Raw genomic sequence first — 20,566 nt, forward strand, 5'->3', positions numbered from 1 at the left:
GCTTTCTGGAAAACGATAATGCTATTCACATATTTTTTATAATTCTATGTTAAATATTATTTTTTTGTTAACACAACTTTTATTTGACACGGCACAATACAAATTAAATATTTTTGTTCTTAAACACACGATGTTAATTGATACTTTGCATCCATTACAACAACTATTATGAATCCAAGTTTCAACTAATAATTGTGAATCCTTCGATTTACACGATGTTATTTCAAATTTAATTATAATATCATTTAAAAACATTTAATTTTTCTTTTTTTTTTTTTGAACAAAATGAACAACTGGTTCTACGTTATTTAATAAATAGTTTAATTTGGAAATAAAAAGTATTTGGAATCACTAACGGTTCCGAAAAACTTTGAATAAAATTTTACACCAGCTGTTTTGAACTTTTTTAAACTGAAATTTCAATTTTAATTTGAAATCGGTAACGCATTTTTACAACATCTTGAGTTAAAAAAAAATCGTTTGCAGCTTCTTGGAAGACGATAACGTTATTCATATTTTTTTATAATTTAGTGTTGGATAATTAGATATGGAACTTGCCCTTTCTTTTGTAATAGCCAAAAACTAATAACCTACAGTGCTTTTAACGCAAAAAAATTGCAGAGATAAGATTCACTATACGCGAAAAAAGCAGCTAATTCCAGGAAAAGGTAATCTTTATAATTATAATTCTAAAATACCCTTGCTTAACCGACCGCTAACATCAATTAAAGGTTTCAAAGCGTGGAATTAATCCTCAAACGCGAAGGCACAGTTCTTAATAATAAAAATATTTTTGCCGAAACGAACCAGCGGATGCAAAATCGGAAGCTGCCTAAGTTGACTTCTTTAGGGTACAGTTCTTATATTGCTGCGTAACTTATAATCGGAGAAATTAAATAGCAAACCATGTAGGGGAATGTATCATGATCGGAACAGTCCGGAAATGTACCATGATCGAAACAATTTATATGTGTGAAATTTCTCCCCTATTTAATAAAAAATATATATCAAACACTAGCAAAAAGAAATCTTCTCCTTCTCCTCTAATGCTGTTCCGAAAGTTTCATTAAGCTTGTTTAGGTTCTATTATTAATAAAAAAGTTTAAAAAATTATGCATTTTCGAGCACAATTTTTCTTCAAAATTGCTATCATGAATTGTTTGCAAATAGTGTAAATGGAATCAAATATGCAAGGATTTCAGTATATTTTTCCGTGAAATGCTTCTGCAACATTTAAATTATATGTAGAATCACTTTTTGTGCAAAATGTTTACCTTTAAGTTGGAATAATTTGTGGCCTGTTTTGTATTATAATCGAAATAGTTTACTTCTGAGACTTCACCGCGTCACTTTGCTTGTGCTTGATAAAATGATGGATTTCACATATGGACATCCATAAATGACGTAGTTTTTTTTTGGTGTTTTTGAAATTGAAATTGAGTTCAATTGCATTTGAAATAAAAGGGCTATTCCGGTTATGATACATATTTTTTTCCGGTCATGATAAAAATTCTTTGATAAAAAAATTACGTATTGGGATGAATTTTCGTCGGATTAGCTATGAATTAATGTTTCTGTAAAGTAGACAGATAGATTGTTTTGATAAACGTAATTTGTGCATGATTCGATGCGATATTCATGGTGAAAGTGACATGAAAATTAAATTGTTCTGATAATGATATATTACCTCAGTCGAATATTTAAGACCATCTAGGAAAAATGTTTTCACATATCATCACATATCAGGAAGCATGTAAACATACCTCCATTGAAGTTTCAACAATGGTAAGAATACCAACAAAAAATTTTTGTTTGAAAAAGTTAAAAAATAAAAAATAAAAATTAGTTATCTGAAAAAGCTTATTTTTTAAAATCTGTTATTTTATAAAAACAACAAACAACAACAACGAACAATGACACCAATTCGATCATGGAGAAATCAGGAAGAAATCAAGCAAACCGTTTTGACTGTAATTTTTTTTAAAATTTATTAATTCTTCATAGAGTGCTCTATTGGAAATTGAAAATATTTCTACAGCCAATACGGTTTGTTTAATTGGCATTGTGTCTTCAACAAAGTTGTAGATAACAATTTTGTCCTTCAAAAAAAAAAAAAACTATGCCCCTTGAAAACAAAAAATTGACGTCATTCTGATTAAATAAACCGCTCGCCTCTAAAAATATTTGTAATCATCAATGCCTTCGCCGAATAGCATTTTAAATGCTAATTCCCAAAAATAAGTCGTGTTCCAAAAAATTAAACCAATAGCACAAAATGAAATTTTTTGCCCATAAAATCTTCTATACAAAGTTTCAGTCAAATTAAAAATGGTCGATTGCATTGGTTGCCCGTTTTTTGTGGAATGCCTCTACAGTAAAATCGACTGCTCACTAGTGAATGCTTCGAATTATCGACCGATTTAGTCGATTTAGGTAGGTTTAGTTCAATCTGCAGGGAAGCTGATCAATCACCATGTTAAGCTTCCATGAGAATCTGTGTAATAATCAGTCAATTGAAAGGCTCCAAAAGCTGTCGATCCCGCTTATGACACCAAAAAAAAATGCAAAATGTTAAACGTAATCCCCATTGAATATCTTGTCGATATTTCTCTCGACAAAGCTGGATGTTTGACCAATTTTAGAATCTGATAATTAGTCGCATATTGTACAGTCGTTTTATTCTGGTAGTTAATTCGAAGTAATCGAACCAGTCATACGAAATTAAAAGTCTACAAATATTTTCAACTGTTGGTGCGCATCCAAGTTTTCACAGTTTTTGTTTTGAATAAAACGCCGCATTATTTAAAAAAAAAAACAGTTAGGTACCTATGAACCGTTTAAGTGGTTCTCGTGGGTCTGTGGTTAGCGATGTCGGTCGGCTAGCTCTCTCACACGGTTGTGATATCGGGTTCGATTCCCGATCGAGTCGAGGAACTTTTCGAGCTGGAAATTCACTCGACTCAGCACTGGGACACGGTGTATCGTTGTACTTATCGTACACATGCAAAATGTGCCATAAACGATAACGAACTCTCTCAACTAATCTAGTTGATCGAGACCACTATTAACCCCAAGGCTAAGCGTGCGATATTGTTGTTTATGAATCGTTCAAAGTATTGCCCATAGCTAGCCACAACGTTGTCTAATCTTTCTGGCCGAACTAGAATAGCGTGATGGTAAAAGTGTTGGTTTGGGTATCCACAAATGAAATCATTTTTCGGTGTCTTCATATTGAGAAATATGGCAGGTGAGGTACGACTTCTTATTTGAGCGTTTCTATGTAAGTTTCAACGACTTTGGCAGTATGACGCCAAGCGTTGACATGCAGTAAAATCACTTTTTCATGGCTCTGCTCGTATTGTGGTCACTTTTCGCGCAATGCTCGGTTTAATGGCACCAGCTGGTTGGCATGCAGCCAAACCGAACCAAGCTCCACAAATATTAATTCGAGTGAACGGTGTTCAAAGTTTTGCAACCACCTGTATATGTTCTGGCATTTCTTCGCGTCGTCAACACCGAAATACCCGTTTTTAATTCGACGAAATGAATCACGACACGGTAATTTATCAAAAGCAGCCTTGTCGTAAACTTTTTCAACTCTCGATGCGCTTTAGCTACCATTTTCTTTGTATGAACTGAGAAAAGTAATACTGCTCACAAATTAGAATTATTTGGCACAAAAAAAAAAATTTTATACAACTAACAGTATATTACGTCACTAAAGTGTCAAAGCGGATTGTTTATCATGGGTCACAGCTCGATTCATCTCGTTTTAAATATGTAAAAATCGGGTTTTTTTTCTACAATCGTCAATATTTCAAAATGCTATCAAAATGCCATCACAATATTAAAACGGAGCTTGTAGTCTCAAGGTTACAGAGTTCGCCTTCGTCATGAGTTGTCACTTTGAAGCGTGGGTTTATTCTCAGGCTCCCTCCCATCCCCTGACTTCCATCCTTCCCTCACGCTAAATTTTGAAAAAAAGAATACAGTTGATTGAACATATCTCCCGGCAATTATAATTGCTGATACCTATTTCGGTACAGAAGAGCAGTAGAGTTGAGCGTTAAAAGGAAAGGGTAAAAGTATAAAAATCCGTCACTTACTACGATGACAAAAGTATCTTCCTTTTCGTTACAGTCCTTAGGTATTACTTTTGTCCCTAACCGTAAGATCGTTGCCGGTGCCGTTATCAATTTATATGAAGCGAAAACTACTGAATTGTTGTACATTGAAGAAATTAATCTCAAATCAGCTATTGGGGGTTCATTGTGCAACTTCACTAGCGTAGGTTCATGACGGAGGAACGGCTACGAAAGGTGCGGTAGCTCAAGCTCTAAAAACACTCTCACAAAATTTTAAAAAGTCTTCACGAAATTGAATATTTTCACACGAGTTCAAATATCCAAAAATTAAATTATATCGTTGGGTGTATTTTCGACTGAGCAGTCGCAAAATGTAGAACGACCTTATTTGTAACTGTCCGCCGTTTTGTCACCGATCATTGACATCTTCAGGGGAAACTGTCTTATACACAACAAACCCAATACAGTCAACAAGCGAGTCGATCTCGCTGGACTCAACACAGCTTTTTCAGCAGTTCCATCTAGTCTCATGCCTAACATCAACGCACAACCCAATTAGCTCCTTCTCTGTCTTGTTCTACTTAATCCAAACTAATCTTCATACCGCTACTATCTACTATCGCAATAAACCCAGAGCGAATAGATTTGTAAGTTAACTTAAAATAATTTTTAAGTTGAAAATAATTCCACTTTTTGTAAATATCACAATCATAAAGTGGATTTAACCCATCACCTGACATTCAAAACTTGATTTAAGTTCGACAATTATACTTGAAAATATGCACAATTAAACAATTTAGTATGCAATACATTTTGTGTCAATCGTGCATATAATTGATGAGTAATAAGAGTTTTAAGCTCATTTTTTAAAGACAAAAACTGATATCTCTCCGCCGGGAATGGGTTAAAATTCCCGTGTTTACGATAAGCTTAAAAAAGTATCCTGACAAGGAGCGAACATGATCTATGTAAGTCACAGACACAATAGCCACAGACAATTAGCTTGATCATTCGTAATTTTAATTATTCATAAATGTAAAATTGGACCACTAATCCGTAATGAATCAACGCAGTTTTCCCTGAAGATGTCACTGATCGGTGACGAAACGTCGGACAGTAAAAAATAATAATAAGAAAATAAATAAATTTCCAGGCGGAAATATACGCGATAATAGAATGCGTGTTTGGAAAGAAATTACCGACAAGCAAATATCTGCATTTTCTGCGATAGTCAGGCACTTAATGCCCTTGATTCTCCTTTTTGCCACTCTAAACTAGTGGGGGAATGCATTCTATCGCTCCGATAGCTAGCTAAGAAAAACCAGGTTAATTTATACTGGGTTTCTGGCCACAGGTGAATCGAAGGAAATGAGAAGGCTAACTCATCAGCCAGACAAGCGTCATCCAGTAATTTTGTTGGCCAAGAACGTTTTTGTGGAGTCTCACCGAGCGATTTTAATGCTGAACTCGGTGAACTGGAGAAAGCAACCATCCAAGCGGATTGAGTTAGCACAAGCGGGTTACGATAATCGTAAAAAATCATAGAATCAAATCGCGAGAAAAGTTTCGTTATTCGTTGGTTCAATAAGCAAGTCCTGAGGACGTTCACATGTGTTATCACGGGACACTGTCCAAGTAAATACCATCTCAAGAAGCCAGTTAGGCAAACTTGATGATGATAAATGTGACATCGAAAGCGAAACATCGTAACAGCTATTTTGCGAATACCGATATAAATACAACGCAAATTGTGTATCTAAGGGACACGTATTTTGTCAGTGTGCAGTGAAACCGAACCAAGCGCCCGAAACATTACGACAGCGTTTGGTTCAGTTTGGTCACACATCGGCCAATTGTAGTTGATACCGTTCCCCTGTGATGATTTGGCTCGCCTTCAATATCTTATCGAGGCAAGTTCCCAAGTAACACACGTATAGTTGACGTTACCTATTCCATGACATCAATACCACCAGAAAAGCGCAAAACATGAAGGCTAGTAGAACAAGTACAAGTAGTAGAACTAGATATAATTAAGTGGTAAAATACATCTCGAGTACTAATACGGCAATGTGCAAATCTGTTGCTATGACAACTGTTAACCAGCGCATGCGCAAATGTGTTGTGTCTGCGCAGTGCAACTAGATCGGCAATTTCTTTTATCAGTGGCAGTTTTAATTGATTATAAAATGATGACAAAAAATAATATTCAACCTTTCAAAAAGAGTTGTTTCTTTTGCTTGAATATTGATATTGAGTTTCAACGTTATCTGGATCTGTTAGATATACAATAAAAAAAATCTCAAGTGATATTGGTTACACTGCAAGCGTTTTGTTTATCGTTTGATGGCGCGTTGTGACCCGTTTCGAATAAATATAGAAATCGTTCATATAGCTTAAATAATAATTTGATCAAGTAATTTTAAGTTGGGTGTTGAATGCTGCGACTATTGCACTAAGGAAAAGCATTTTACAGGTACGTAGGGTTGTTATTAGATGGTGTAATGTCTTACGAAAAGACCAAGTGATAGTGATTGTCACTCTTGAACTCATGTTATCAAAAACATCTCCAAAACCAGAAAAAACGAGCTTGTTTCCGAAATGCGGTTGTATTACTGATGAAAAACTTCTTCAAACACAATATAGTAACACAAGTTTTCAATTGCGCTTGTAGTACACTTATATGACTACTTTCGTTGTTACTTATTTTCTAACATGTTTTGTTGTTTGTTGGGTTGTTCCTGTGTATGGCATTGATCCTCATCGAGCAATACGGTTAGTTCAGAGTCTTCGATGTTGGCCTTTCCTCACACGGGAAGTCATTGCAAAAGCCGTTTTCAAAGCGACGAAATTAATCACCGCACGTTGTTTCACTGAGAGCAGCATTTCTGTGTTTTTTTTTCAACTCTCGATGCGCTACAGCCTCTTTCATACAAGTAACAGTATATTACGCCACAATAAAATCACTAAAGTGTCAAAGGCGGTTTATCATATGTTTCAGCCAGGCATTTCAAGAGTACCATGGAACGGGGTGAAATTGATCAATTTTTATAACAATTTCCAATTAACTATTAATTTCACAATACAAGTACTGGTATGTGCTCCAGTAAACCTCTGTGGCTATTGGTGAAATTTCCATCGTCTACTTCATGAAATAAATTCGATAATTCTATAAGGTACTATGAGGTAAATTGGGGTGAAATTGATCACCATTGAAATCCATACATTCTTTTGGCAATGTGCTTTTTTTGGATATGCAAAAGATAAATGATGATTCCTGTACTGAAAAATATAATTTACAGCTAGTTTGGAAACGAAAATAACGATATTTAAGGTTAAAATTTGTTTATTTTGGTTCACGAGCTGCTTGTTGCTAAATTTGCTCCTATTTGATCGTCGATAGATCGATTTCCATTCGGTTTGTTGCAAAAGCTCAAAAACTAGCTCTGAAATTGAAATCTTTGTGGTTTTCTGCGAATTTATCAGTATCTCTTTAATGGTATGGAATGATCATTGTTGAAAATCAAATTTTTTAGGCTTTTTTCAAACTTTACTAACTTCTTTAAATTTAACGTAATTAACCCTCAACTAAGATTACTTTAAGTAAATTCTATACTTTTTTTTGTTATTTAAAAACTTGTTTGATCAAATTTGATTGAGTTTTGACTGAGTTAGAAGAGTTTTTCGAAAATATGAAAAATCGGGCATGCAAGGGTTAACTTTGACAGGTATGTGAATCATGCAAAAGTTGCGTTTAAGGACACGTTAACATTGCCTAGTGATGTAAGAGCAATATCTTTTGATTAGTATTTTTTATCACGAATTTTCAGGTGATCAATTTCACCCCACTGATCAATTTCACCCCATTCCACGGTACAGCGTTTATTTTAATGTCTTCTCAGAATACTTTTTCTGCTGCTGTATGTTCGCGATAGCTATCTGCATTAGCAGTCAAGAAATAACATTAAGAACGTATTGGCAACAGAGCATCACGAAAGGAAACGGAAAATGTAACGGAATGTCTTCGGAATAGCGAATGTAGAAGAGAGAAGTAGCTGTTTTTTTATACACACGTTTCTGTCAGCACTACACAAACAGAGCGTTTCTGTAACAACCCAAATTCCTCTTCTTTCCATTCGCCTATGACTAATGTCGTGTGACGGCTGTTGAAAAGGCTGTATGAGCGTAAGAAGTAGAATACAGACTGCCTAGGAGCTTACCGACAGCCTTCGTGCAAAAAAAAAAAAAAAACAAACTCGGTAATAGAGCCGCTGTGTACCCGAACAAACACATAAGATTCGCATGGATTCCCAAGGATTCCTCCCATTGGAATCGTGAAGCGTCCTCGATAAGGAATCCTGAAAAAAGAATCCTCAAGAATGCCCTGTCTATGGGGTTAGGATTCTTGAATGAGAATCGTGTAATGAGAATCTTTCGGATTCCCTAGGATTCCTCACATTGAAATCGTGAAGCATCCTTGATGAAGAGTTCTGAAAAAGGAATCCTCAGGAATGCCCTGTCTATGGGGCTAGGATTCTTGAAGGAGAATCGTGTTAGGAGAATTCTTAGGATACGAAACCTTTCACTTCAACCGTTATGTGCTCGACGGGGTTCATGGGTACCCCAAATTAAAGTACTTGTAACTTCTGCAATTTTTATTCGATACTTGATACTTGATTTGATACTTGTAGCACCATATTTGAACAGAATCTTACAATTAATGGTTCAAAGTTTTTAAAATTACTTCCACAGGCCATTTGTTAGCTTTTGAGTGTTTAAGTAATATGGCTTTCAAATGGTCCTTCCGGAATAGATTCCAGAGGGGCTTCAATTGCCGATAGAAACCATTAAATAGAACAAGGTTGAATACTATCCAAGATGAGTATTTTCAGGACCTGGATGATGCGCCGAAACCGGAAAACGACCTCAGTCGCAATTTTAATTTCCTTAATGGTGACTTCCGGTGTCTGAAAAATAACAAAATCTGGCCGAATACCTCCCAAAATGAGTATTTCCGGATGCGTAATGATGCCCAGAGACCGAAAATCAACTCCAGACGCCATTTTGAATTCAATATAGTGACTTCCGGCTTCTGAAAAAAGGCTGGCCCGACATGGGTATTTCCGGAATCGGGATGATACCCAGAGACCAATAAACGACCTAGACGCCATTTGAATTCCAAAATGTCGTCTGGAATCTATTTCCGGTCTCTGGGCATCTTTCCGATTCCGGAAATACTCATATTGGGAGGTATTCGGCCAGATATTTATATCTCCCACAGTCCGGAAGTCACCATTTCAGAATTCAAAATGGCGTCTGAGGTCATTTTCCGGTCTGAGGGCATCATCCCTGTTCCGAATATACCAATATTGGATGGTATTTGACCTTCTTCTATTTAATTGTTTTTATGGTCACTAGAAGCGCCAGTGGAATCTATTCCGGAAGGACCAAAATACCCAAAACCATACAAATGGCCTGTTAAACTAATTTTATGTATTTTGAGCCAATAATTATTAGCTTTTGTCCGAATATTCATGAAATTCCTCAGTTTCCGGAATATCGGATTCCCGGAAATGAGAGAATTCCTGACGCTAATTTGAAAGTAGATAGGTTACTGGATCTCTTGGTGCCATCGAAATTAAATGAAAATCACAAGAATTTACAAGATCTAAGAATTTTAAGCACAAAACGGTTAAAGTGAAAGGTTTCGTATCCGAAGAATTCTTATAACACGATTTTCACTCAAGAATCCCAGTTCCATATACAAGGTATTCTTGAGGATTCTTTCGTCAGGATTCCTTACTGCGGACGCTTTACGATTCCAATGTGAGGAATCCTAGGGAATCTATGCGAAACCTATGGGTGCGACTAACGTTTATATAGTTTATTCTAACCGGGACGTCAGTCATGTCGAATAGTCTGTCCTTGTTACAGTCAGTTGTTCAAATTTGTAATTCTGTTCGCGAATTCAAAGAATTTTGTTCGCATTCTACTAGGTTGAAGCAATTTCGGCTTGATGCTAGAAGGACGCAAGCTCTATGTACAGTCGCAGTGTTCAGTTTACTTTGGTGATACCTATATATATTTGATTTCTGGTCTTTCTGAATAATATCATTCGAGGTTCAGATCAGAGGAAGCCAATAAAAGGTGAATCTATTTTCGCTGAAATATAATAAATTTTACATTGAACGTCTTAGTAGAATAGAATAAGATATTGAGAATATGCTATGTTTCCATTTAATTCTACTAGTACTACAAAAAATCTAATACCGCGAGAGTCATTTTAATTTGTTAACCATCAGTTACACGATTGTTTGGTCAATATCAATTCCAGACATAGGTTTTGTATACTTCTAAAGTAAAATTACCAAGTTACAGGATTAAATTAGGAAGTAGAACACTCTGAGGAAGAAATCAATAACTTTCTCAGAATCGCAATTTGATTCAAAATGGGAGCAAGTTTACCGTCTTTCGTGATGAGTATAATATTCTTCATGATGTTGGTTAGATTCTTCAATTTCATCTGGAAAAGAGATAGATACATTACGACACGTTTCCCTCAGTCTTAGGCTATACACTATACACAGTTTTTTTACGCTAGGAATACATACCTCGTAAAAAACTACGTTAAATACGCGGAAATCAAATCTGCGTTGAAAAACCGCGGTAATTCGAAATCGTGCGTAAGAAACATGGTTGATTCGAAAATGCGTCTAAAAATACGCGTTCATTCAAAATACCGCGTAAAAAATATCCTCGTAAAAAACCGCGTAAAAATATTCTGTCCGGATCACAGAGACGATTCCTCTCACGATTCTGTCGCCGAGTCGACGAGATTCCTAAATTTGGATTCTTGAGGTTTTCCAGAAGCGATTCGAACAGATTCTGTCCATATCGCAAAAACGATTCCTTTCACGATTCATTTGGATTTTGTAGGATTCTTGAAAAGGTTTTCCATATGCGATTCTTATAGATTCTGTCCGTATCGCAGAAACGATTCCTTTCACGATTCGTTTGGATTTTTGAGGATTCTTGAAAAGGTTTCCCGTATGCGATTCGCACAGATTCTGTACGTATCGCAGAAACGATTCCTCTCGCGATTCCGTCACCGAGTTATAGGAATCCTGGGAATTCTTACTCAGGATTCTCAGCGTGTTAGTTAGGGTACTGAAGGATGTGTGTATCGTACACCAAATGTCATACACAACCATACATGCCATCGTCGACATGGGAATAAGGTCAACGGCAAAGAAAAATCATTCGGGAATGGGGAACTAGACGGCAACGTTATAGTCGCAAAACATGTTTTCTGCCGGCTGTCTTTATTTTGACAATACTACTACTGTTATAGAGGAACGCTCTCGAATGTCATCAAAAAACTGTCGCTTTGTACAATTTTCTCCTGGTCTAAGCTTGAATAATCAAAATCGGCATGTTCTACGTAAGAAAATATTTGAAAATCGATGAAGAAATTAATAAATGAAAGTATTAACGATTTACAAACAACCACAAAAAGAGGAAAAAGTGTTTGAAACACTTGAGTTTTTTTGCGATTGTTTATTTTCCATCGGGTTATACTGCTTTAATTTGTAATAAAACCCGTAAACTGCATAAATTAATTAACAGGAATGATGAGGCTGCTACATGCAGCCATCTTGAATTGGCAGCCATTTTGAAACAGAAAAATGCGTTTTTGGCCATGTTTCGTATAACCGATTTTGAAACTTGAACAAACATTTGAAAACTGAGAAAAATACTTCAGGATGTTTTCATAAAATAGGTGGAAACGGATGTTATAACTTACCAATCTAGCATTATTTGTGAAGTTTTAAGATTGGGCAAATTTCAAATAATCGTCTGTAAGAGACACAAAGTAACTTTAGACATGTTGTTGGAGAATGTAGTCACGAACTAGGCTTAGGAAAGTAAAACTAAGGTGATTTTCGTACATTAGTGAGTCGAAAAAAACTCATAAAAGCAAACCAAGAACTTTCTGGTTAAATGTCTGTTCACAATCTGATCATTTTCTATAGCCGCATCTTACTTTTGCGACAGAACGGAAGTAGATCGGGTGAAGTGACAAGGAATTATTTAAAGGATCCACAAAAGTATGCAACTGCACAATGAAGGCCAAAGAGATCGAAGCTGTCGGTTAGGACTGAATTAAGTACTTCTCCGGGAAGCTCCGTAGCCGCAAGGTTACAGAGTCCGCTTTGGTGAGCGGGTGGTCGTGGGTTCGAATCTGAGTAGAATCAGGCCATTTGGTTGTCAAAGGACTAAGGCATGGGTTTATTCTCAGGCTCACCATCATATACCTTTACTTCAATCTGAATTCTACAGTACCCCCGTCGATTCTCCTTCTAACAAAAAAAAAAGTATCTATTTTAATAAAACTGGTGTGAGTAACGTATGAAAGTTCTCTCCAGGAAATTGTATTAGGCGATATTGCTACGATGGCGGAAAGGCAAAACTTTCACACAAGCACGGATATGAATGATAAGCGTATCACTTACTTTAATAGTGATACTGCCAATGATATGAGGTGCAGAGTACAGAAAACACCTGGGCAATATCACAATAGTCCAGCAATATCACAATAGATGAGTCCACACAGAGAAAAAAAAAGAGAAAAAAAGTACTTCTCCACTGATTACTCAGAAGGAAGGTCTCTAATGGTTTGCCTTGTCCCAGTCACAACAAAATACCGTCACAACAAATTCGTTTCTCAACAAGATAATGCCAGTGTTCACACTAGTTCGGCTACGAAAGAGTGGTTTACTCCACATGAAATCGATTTACTCGAATGGCATCCCGCAATCCTGATTCAAATCCAGTAGAAAATATCTGGGTAATCCTTGCCGCTATATTGAAAGCATAGAGGAAAATCGTACCGAACATGGTTGAATAAAAGCGTGAAAGTAACTAGGACTTCATCGGAAATGTCCCACAACAAGAAGTTCAATTATTCCGTACTCATGTTCCACGTGAAAAATGTGTGTGGTTTTCGAAACTTTTCATACTGCATCAGTGTAATCACTAATCTATTAGTTCGCAAAAGCAACAATCGGAACTGTTACAACATATAAATGTGATCATCTCGGCACGTACAGTTTCAACGCTGCAGGCGACACATGCTACGGGACAATCCAAACACTCCAAACCTTTAAATCATGGCAGTGAAGTGGAACGAGAGAAAAGTTATCCATTTTGCAAAGTAAAAGAACAATATGGATGAGAACTTACAGAAAGCTGGCTGGCTAACGCTCGAATTGCATCCCCCGTGTGGGTGGTGTTTGGGTTGGCTTTCAGCCGAGAATGAAAACAAGCAAAAGTATCGAAAACCAACAATACGTACTCTAAAATTCATTGTGATTGTGTCCCAAGAAGACCCTTCTGGTTTGAGAAAAGGTACACCATGAAGAGACGAATGTTGTCGAGGTCAAAATAAAAGTTTTTGCCATATTGGCAAGAGGCGTGAAGGGGAGGGGCGGTTGCCCGCGTGTTTAGTGCTTTTGTTTGCCCGGATCGTGCTACCAAGAGCATGAAAACAAAGAATTACAGCATCTCTCCATCGATGGTTTGTTTGTAAAACCTTTCGATAGCAACAGAAAAAAAAAATACTGGGAAAATCGATGAAGCACCTCGGGTTAGACTCCGGGATGGCTATACTGGCCCGGTTCAGTGGAAGCTTTGGGTTTGGATTTATTTGTTTTGCTTGACAGTGTAATTTGCTTTACATTGAGTGGAATTTCATTGCATCGAATGAAAAATAACCCACCCTGAATCGGATCCAAGTGGTTGCTACTCATCAGAGCCAGCACTCCACACTTTTAGTGATTTCGATGCTTCAATTTATTCGGTTAATTATTATTGCGCAATCTTCATACATACATATGGCATAACCACGCGCCGCAGGATGCTGTCATTAAATCATGAGAGCAATCCCGTCTGCTGGAAGGGAAAAATGCTCGGGAACAGCGTGGTACAACGTCGAGTACGTAATAAAATAACCTAATAGGTTGTAATTAGACAGCGGAACTATCCGTCCTTTGCCCACCCAGAGTAACATGAGCGACGGTGAAGTGATGCGTTGAGTTTACTGCTGTGGGTACCTACCTACGATTGTGTGTTGCACGTTGGCGTAGAAATCACGAACTTCACGTTGGTTTACATTTAGCTATTCGCTATGGAATTTCCGCACTTTTTGCTTGTAGCACATAAGCGAGATTTGAATTTTGAGTACATTTTGGTTCATAACTTTATTCGTTGCATTTTGCGGGTATGTAATTGTTTGACTATGCTATGTGAGCGAATCGTTGATTGCATTAGTTAGTGAATAATGAAAATTGCTGCGAACTCCACTAGCCACTATCGTCAGGTTCGAGTTGTCTAATTAAACGAAATTCTTCAGAGTGTTCTATTACTGAAATGGTGTGGTTTCCATTGTTGAGGGTGGGTTGTCAATCTATTTACACAATTCTCAATCATTTTATAATTTTCTGTTTCTCTGTGCCGATTACCAGTTTTTTTTTGACATTTTCCGCGTTCATAATAAATATTCTACTGTGTATCACACTTATTATGAACAATTCATGTGAGAGAGCTCTTGAGATGCAACACACCGCTTGATCACCCTGCAGTGTACTATATATAGCGATTGGGTTTGGTTTGATGGTTGGATAATCTAGTTATTGCACCGGTGACATCGAGAATGTTCCCTGCCTATATGTTCCATACCCTTTGTCTAACTCGAGTGAGCACTCGGGCGAATGTAAAAATGGAATCAAATTGCAGGTTCTAGCTTGCACCAGGTCGTCAGCCGTGTTTTCAGCGTTCGTTAATTTTATTTGCTGCGCGGTGAACCACAAAATCCAGCAGCAAAGCAAAGTACCATGCGTTCGCATCAGGGAGAAGCAACGAATGGAAGCGCACGGTTGCTCACAGCTATAAAGTTTAGCAAAGCTTTTTCTTTCTCCTGTCTTTTTCCTTACATGTAACTGTACCTACCGTGGCGTGTGGTTCGTGTGGTCTAGTAATGTTTTAAAAAGTTTCGAGTTTTTATTATGCCGTTTTCGTCGGCGCAGTGTCGGCCGTATAATTATATGGGATGAAATTTTCATGAAATGAGTATTATGATGATACTGGATAGTTAGCAGAAACACAAAAATGGAACGCGAAAGCATGCATTCCAGAACTCGCCAAACTATGCACCGTTGTGTAGGTCAGTCGGAAACGCTGGCGTGTAGTCGGTAAATATTGACTGTGAAACTATTGGCCTGGAACAAACTGGATTGTGTACACCAGACCAGGGAGAGCGCGCATCCTACACACGGGTGTACGGTAAAAGCAAACGACAAGCAACGAGAATGGAGCAGGAAATAGCACATCATGAACGAGGAAAAATAACGACCAAAAAAAAAAACGTTAATAAACAACAGCTAATATTTGCCGTGCACATGCAAACTTTCGGCGGTAACAGTGTTTTTTGCTCTGTTCTGGTAGCATTCCTTGTCGCATTATCCTTCTTCTCTGTACCTGCTGCAATGTTTATGTGTAATCACATGTTACACCGGAGATCATCGCACTTTGCACTCGTACCGAAAGTCGGCACGAACGAATTGCTACCACCGAAGCGAAACCAGAAACAAAACAAACAAAAAAATGGAAAAAAAGAAGGAGAAAACAGATTGCATTTACTCACCCTTAAGCTGCCGGTATTGCGTCGATCTCCGGGTGTGGGCATCATTCCGATTCCGCTAGCGATTGGTACCACCGTTCCGCCGGTTCGGATCCCCTGGCCCAGTGTAGCCCTGTGGTGTGGTGGGTTGTTGTATCGGGTGAAGATTGTGGTGTGGTTTTGTTGGTGGTGAAATGGTGATAATGGTGGAGAAAGGTTGGTGAAGAGTAGTTGTAGTAATTGTGCCCGTTTTTTGTTCATCGCCGGTGTTCGTTATCAGGTATCAGGTCGCCATCGTTACAGATTTCGGTTGAGGTGGCGGATCAACATCAAAGTGTCCGGCGGTAGTTGATAGTTTTTAAAAATACCCGCAAATTTGCACCAAATGTCGCGCCATTGTCACCGCGCAGGATACAGGTGTGTATCGTTAGCAGCAGCGTGCGGTTTTTCGTGGATATTTGTTTTTTTTTTTTTGGTTTGCAATTGTTTTGTTTTTGGGCGAGGAGATCGACGGAAGAGGTGTGGTTTTTGTTTGAAATGAGAGAAAAAGCAGACATGGAAAAAACGTACATCAATCAAAATATATATATTGAAAACACAGGTATGGAAATAATAACCAGGAACCGAAAAAAATGTATATTTACGGATGCGAGACTGAACGTGGAAACTAGCGTGATGTTGCGAGTGTGCAAAGTGTGGGCAGGCAGAGCGGCACGTTCAGCAGGGAAAAAGTGAGCTTGTTTTTTTTTGCTTAGAGACAACGAGCGAACACAGTTGAAGGGAGAAGCGGTTTTAATTGGAGGATAAATTAGTTTCTGCGACTAGTTTTTTTTATTGCTAGCTAGAGCGTTGGGCCAGGCGAGTTTATGAGTAAGAAAAAAGAATTGTTGAGCGAAAAAAATAAATGATAACCACTGGAAAGCACACAGGAAAATTGTATCATCCATAATAAGGGAGCTGTCAGCGAAGCAATGATCGTGTAGTTGATGTTGGTTTTCTCGTCGAAGATGGAACAAATTGGGGGGGTGAAGTGTAAGTTTAATGGGGATGTATGGTTTTGATGAGAAATGAATTGAAACGATTGTTGGCAAAGTTGGAGGTGAAGTATTGGTCAGTACCCAACAACCATTAGAAAGTCAAACACAAAAACCTTAGTAAACAATTAATTTAGCCCTCAGCGATGTGGGGAAAACTTCAGAATTATAGAATACAATGCATGAATCGTGTAACCAATCCAGATAGCAGACAGCTTTCATTCACACTCGAGTGCAGCCAATATAGTTGTAAATGCCTTTATTGCTGGAGCCAAGCATAGATATGTCGAGTTAGCACTGTTCCAGTGTCTGTACTAAAATTTTTGCATGGTTTTCGTTTTTTCACAGCTGTAAGCTGTGTTTTAGTTTAACCAATTTATTTGATTCACCCGGTATTACAAAATCTAGCTTGTTTTTTTCAATAGATATAGGTATCTACATCATGATTATCACCTATCTTGAAGATTATCGAAGGTCTAAAAATCCAAAAAGGAAAAAAAATCCGAGGCTTAGAATAGCCAAAAAGCGTTTCCAAATCCAAGGGAAGCTAACAAAAAAGAAAAACTAAACAAAATTGAGGATAGTTCGGAAGCGCCTCCAGACAAAAAACAGATCCCAAAAAATGCGCCTTTTCAGCGCTTTAAAAAATAGACAGAATAAAAGAGACAAAATATAGGTGAAAAAAAAAAGAGACAAATATTCCTACTAATGATTAGTCTAGCTGAAAAACGGTTGATAATAAAGATTAAATAAATGATTCAAAATTATCAATATATCCCATTGATAAACATCCAATCACCGAACTTTAATAAGTGAGAAACTGATAAACGGAGCAACAGAATCGCCGTCAAATGTGTACCTGAACAAAACAATTTCAAATTCTTCCCACAACCTCTGGAATCCGGTTATAGAAACCTTAAATAGAAGAATTCCAATTGACAAATAATCTCGAATTGAGCTCAGAATCCAATGAAAACCGAATGATATTTTCAACCAAAAACCATTCGATTTAGTCAATTTCTTGTGAAAATTCCACTTAATAGGGATAGAATCAATTTGGTGTGCATATTATGATAAAAAATTATTTGTAAAATTCAATTCAACTTTGCAACTTCGAAGCTTATTCGGTTTCCAGCATTCAGACTAATAGCTCTGTTTTTTTTACTGTGTCTATTCATATTGTTACTATAAAAACAATGATTCGCATTGAACTATAAATCACTGTGGCTAATTTTTATTTTTACCCTTAATTGCTCTCACGAATTGCGGAGCGCCAGAAAAAACAATTAAAATAATCTAAAATTGTGTTCCAAATGATCGGTTAAAATATTAGAAAAGGCAATAAACTGTATAAATCACTGTCATAAATCAAATTCAGAGTCACGGAAAAACGTTCCTTAACCCTCTTGTGCCCAGTGCCGCCCTTAGATGGTCATCAGTTGAACCTCTAAAAAGCTTCAATAAATACTTCAAATATGTTTATGAAGATTCATAGTGATTTTTACGAAGTCAGTCTAAAAATTAATTTGGGCACTATAGGGTTAAGTTCAATATGCTGGTAATTCTTGGAATGACTGAAAAAGACAATAATTTGAATATGATTGTAGATTCGTTCAAAAAACGCAAGCAAAAGTTACTCAAAATAAAATCCAGAACCGCGGATTACGCTAAATTACGTTCAAAGATGATCGAAAAACACTTCCAGAGATCAGAAACGGCCAGAAGCAATTCACAAAATGACCGGAAAACATTGCTGAAGATAAAAAACGCTCACGTTGATGAGGACATGGATTTAAAATGATCCCAAATTAACCTCAGAACAACTGAAGATCGCTTCTGAAGTTTCTCTTCACATAAAAGCTCTTTTTATGGTCCGAAACTATCATACCAAGAATTAAAAATTACAAATGCTCATGTCCAGTAAAGGCCAGCGAAGTTGACGGTTCTGTATCAAGCGAAAATCCAACGAATACGCCTTTTAAGTTCAAAAAGGTCAAAGTGAAACACGGCTCCGAGTTGAATCCAACCGTATCAAGTTTGTTATGACGCCAGATGCAAATAAGAAAGCATGAAAAATGAAAAACAATCGAAAACTTCGCTAGGGATCTTAGAAAAAATCCCAAAGATACACGAAATTTCTAACTAAGCGCGAAACGGATCGCACGTCTTGTAGAAGTTATCGACCATAGAAATCCTTTTTTCAAGCAAATAAAAAGCAGAAATTGAATTGAAACTGGAAATGATGAAATAAAATAAGATGGAGTTTGAATTGTTTCGAAGCACTTTCAAAGAAATTAAATGACCAGCAAAAAGGTTTTTCAACTGGTTTTAAAATCGCATAAATCCTGGTACTGAAGTCCGAAAAACAAAACTCAAGTAAGCCCATAACCGCAACAAGATTTATAGGTAAGAAAAGGTCAATTTTAAAACAAAGTGAGCTCTTGAATTGAGCTAAAAATGGTTGAAATTCGCTTTAAATTTCTTCAGCTTAGAAAATCCGTCTTCCAAATGATTCTAATATAATTTCAAAACCTTTATAAAGCGCTCTACAGAGTTGTGCAATTTTCGCTGGCACCAGGCCACAAGCAGTACAAACATAATAATTGCATTTAAATTAGTTTCAGTTGGTAGACCCTTCGCTCGCCAAAGAGTCAACAAGTTTTTAGAAAAATGATAAATTAATATTATATTCGAGCTATGTCTCAAAATCTTGCTCCAACTCCATCTACAAACAGTAAGCCATTATGCATGAAACATCTAGGGTTTCCGTAGAAAGTGTTCAAAATTTTAGCCGTCATCTTGAATTTATTCAGTAAACGTGTTTTAGGTAAGTTGCCAACCACCAATTTCAAATTTGAGATCGGCATTTGAAAGCTCAGGAAAAATCCTACAAAATACATTCATAAAATTAGATGTGTCGCGTGAAAAATATGCCCATCGAGCCAAATTTTTGTAACGAGTTTCAACATTTTTAGCCTTAATTTTTTGACGTGGGAGTGGGACACGTTTTTGTTTTCTATACTGGAATGCATTTTGTAAAACTGGAAATGAAACTGGCAAGTGTTCCATCAGATTTCAAACGATAATAAGAGCGTACCACATGATGGATAACAATAACCAATATGTTGTTGAATAGATAAAATGTTTAATTATGTAATACGCCAGTTATCATAATTATTTCGTTGTTAAGCGGAAAATCTTGATGAAAAGTTTCAAGGGCAAATTTACGCGAACAATGAACCACTCACATGCGAGCATTCCTAGCACAGACGACGTGAATACACACCAACCATTTCCTGTGATATTCTCTGTACCAATATCGAAAAAAAAAATGTACAGAGTCCATGTTTGCTTCCATGAACTTACGCTAATTTGATGTCTCGAAGGTAAAAGTTTTTCGAATAGCTTGAAACAACCGTTTTACTCGAACAATTTTTAAACCTGCTGTTAGAGGGGATTAAAAACTGATGTCTTGGAAGAAATCATGCAACATGGTAAGAGCAACAGTATCGTACAGTATATGTGGAGCAGAGCGCCGTAGGTCTCTATATGATTGCAGCGGTACAGCACTATTCTTACTGCAGCGGTACTATTCGTATCGCAGCGGTACAGTTCTATTCGTACATTTCCATTGGTGTGCAATCGAGGAAAAACTGTAATGCTGCTGCTGATGGTAATAACAGTTGAGAAATTAAGAAATTAAACACTTTTGCAGTGGTTTATCTTGTTAATTTTATCTTTGATATTTCACTAAATAATCGTGACCGGCATAA

The 20,566-nt window shown here is 37.0% G+C and overlaps 1 protein-coding gene across 9 annotated transcripts in view; it reads right to left on the reverse strand.

Moving 5' to 3' along the window:
* LOC129723996 (kazrin) overlaps positions 1 to 20,566 on the reverse strand; it is a 265,654-nt gene that overhangs the window by 30,357 nt on the left and 214,731 nt on the right. For 8 of the 9 annotated variants that reach the window (XR_008727856.1, XR_008727855.1, XM_055678555.1 and 5 more), the window contains one exon: positions 15,784 to 15,892. The exons of the other annotated variant lie outside the window; for it this stretch is intronic. Coding sequence is in view for 6 of the 8 variants with exons in the window: in XM_055678555.1 (XP_055534530.1) it covers positions 15,784 to 15,892 (109 nt within the window). In the remaining 2 variants the exon portion in view is untranslated. The remainder of the gene's footprint in view (positions 1 to 15,783; positions 15,893 to 20,566) is intronic. 9 annotated transcript variants of the gene reach the window in all.

The sequence above is a fragment of the Wyeomyia smithii genome, chromosome 2, assembly GCF_029784165.1.
Source record: "Wyeomyia smithii strain HCP4-BCI-WySm-NY-G18 chromosome 2, ASM2978416v1, whole genome shotgun sequence".
In the NCBI taxonomy this organism is placed as follows: domain Eukaryota; kingdom Metazoa; phylum Arthropoda; class Insecta; order Diptera; family Culicidae; genus Wyeomyia; species Wyeomyia smithii.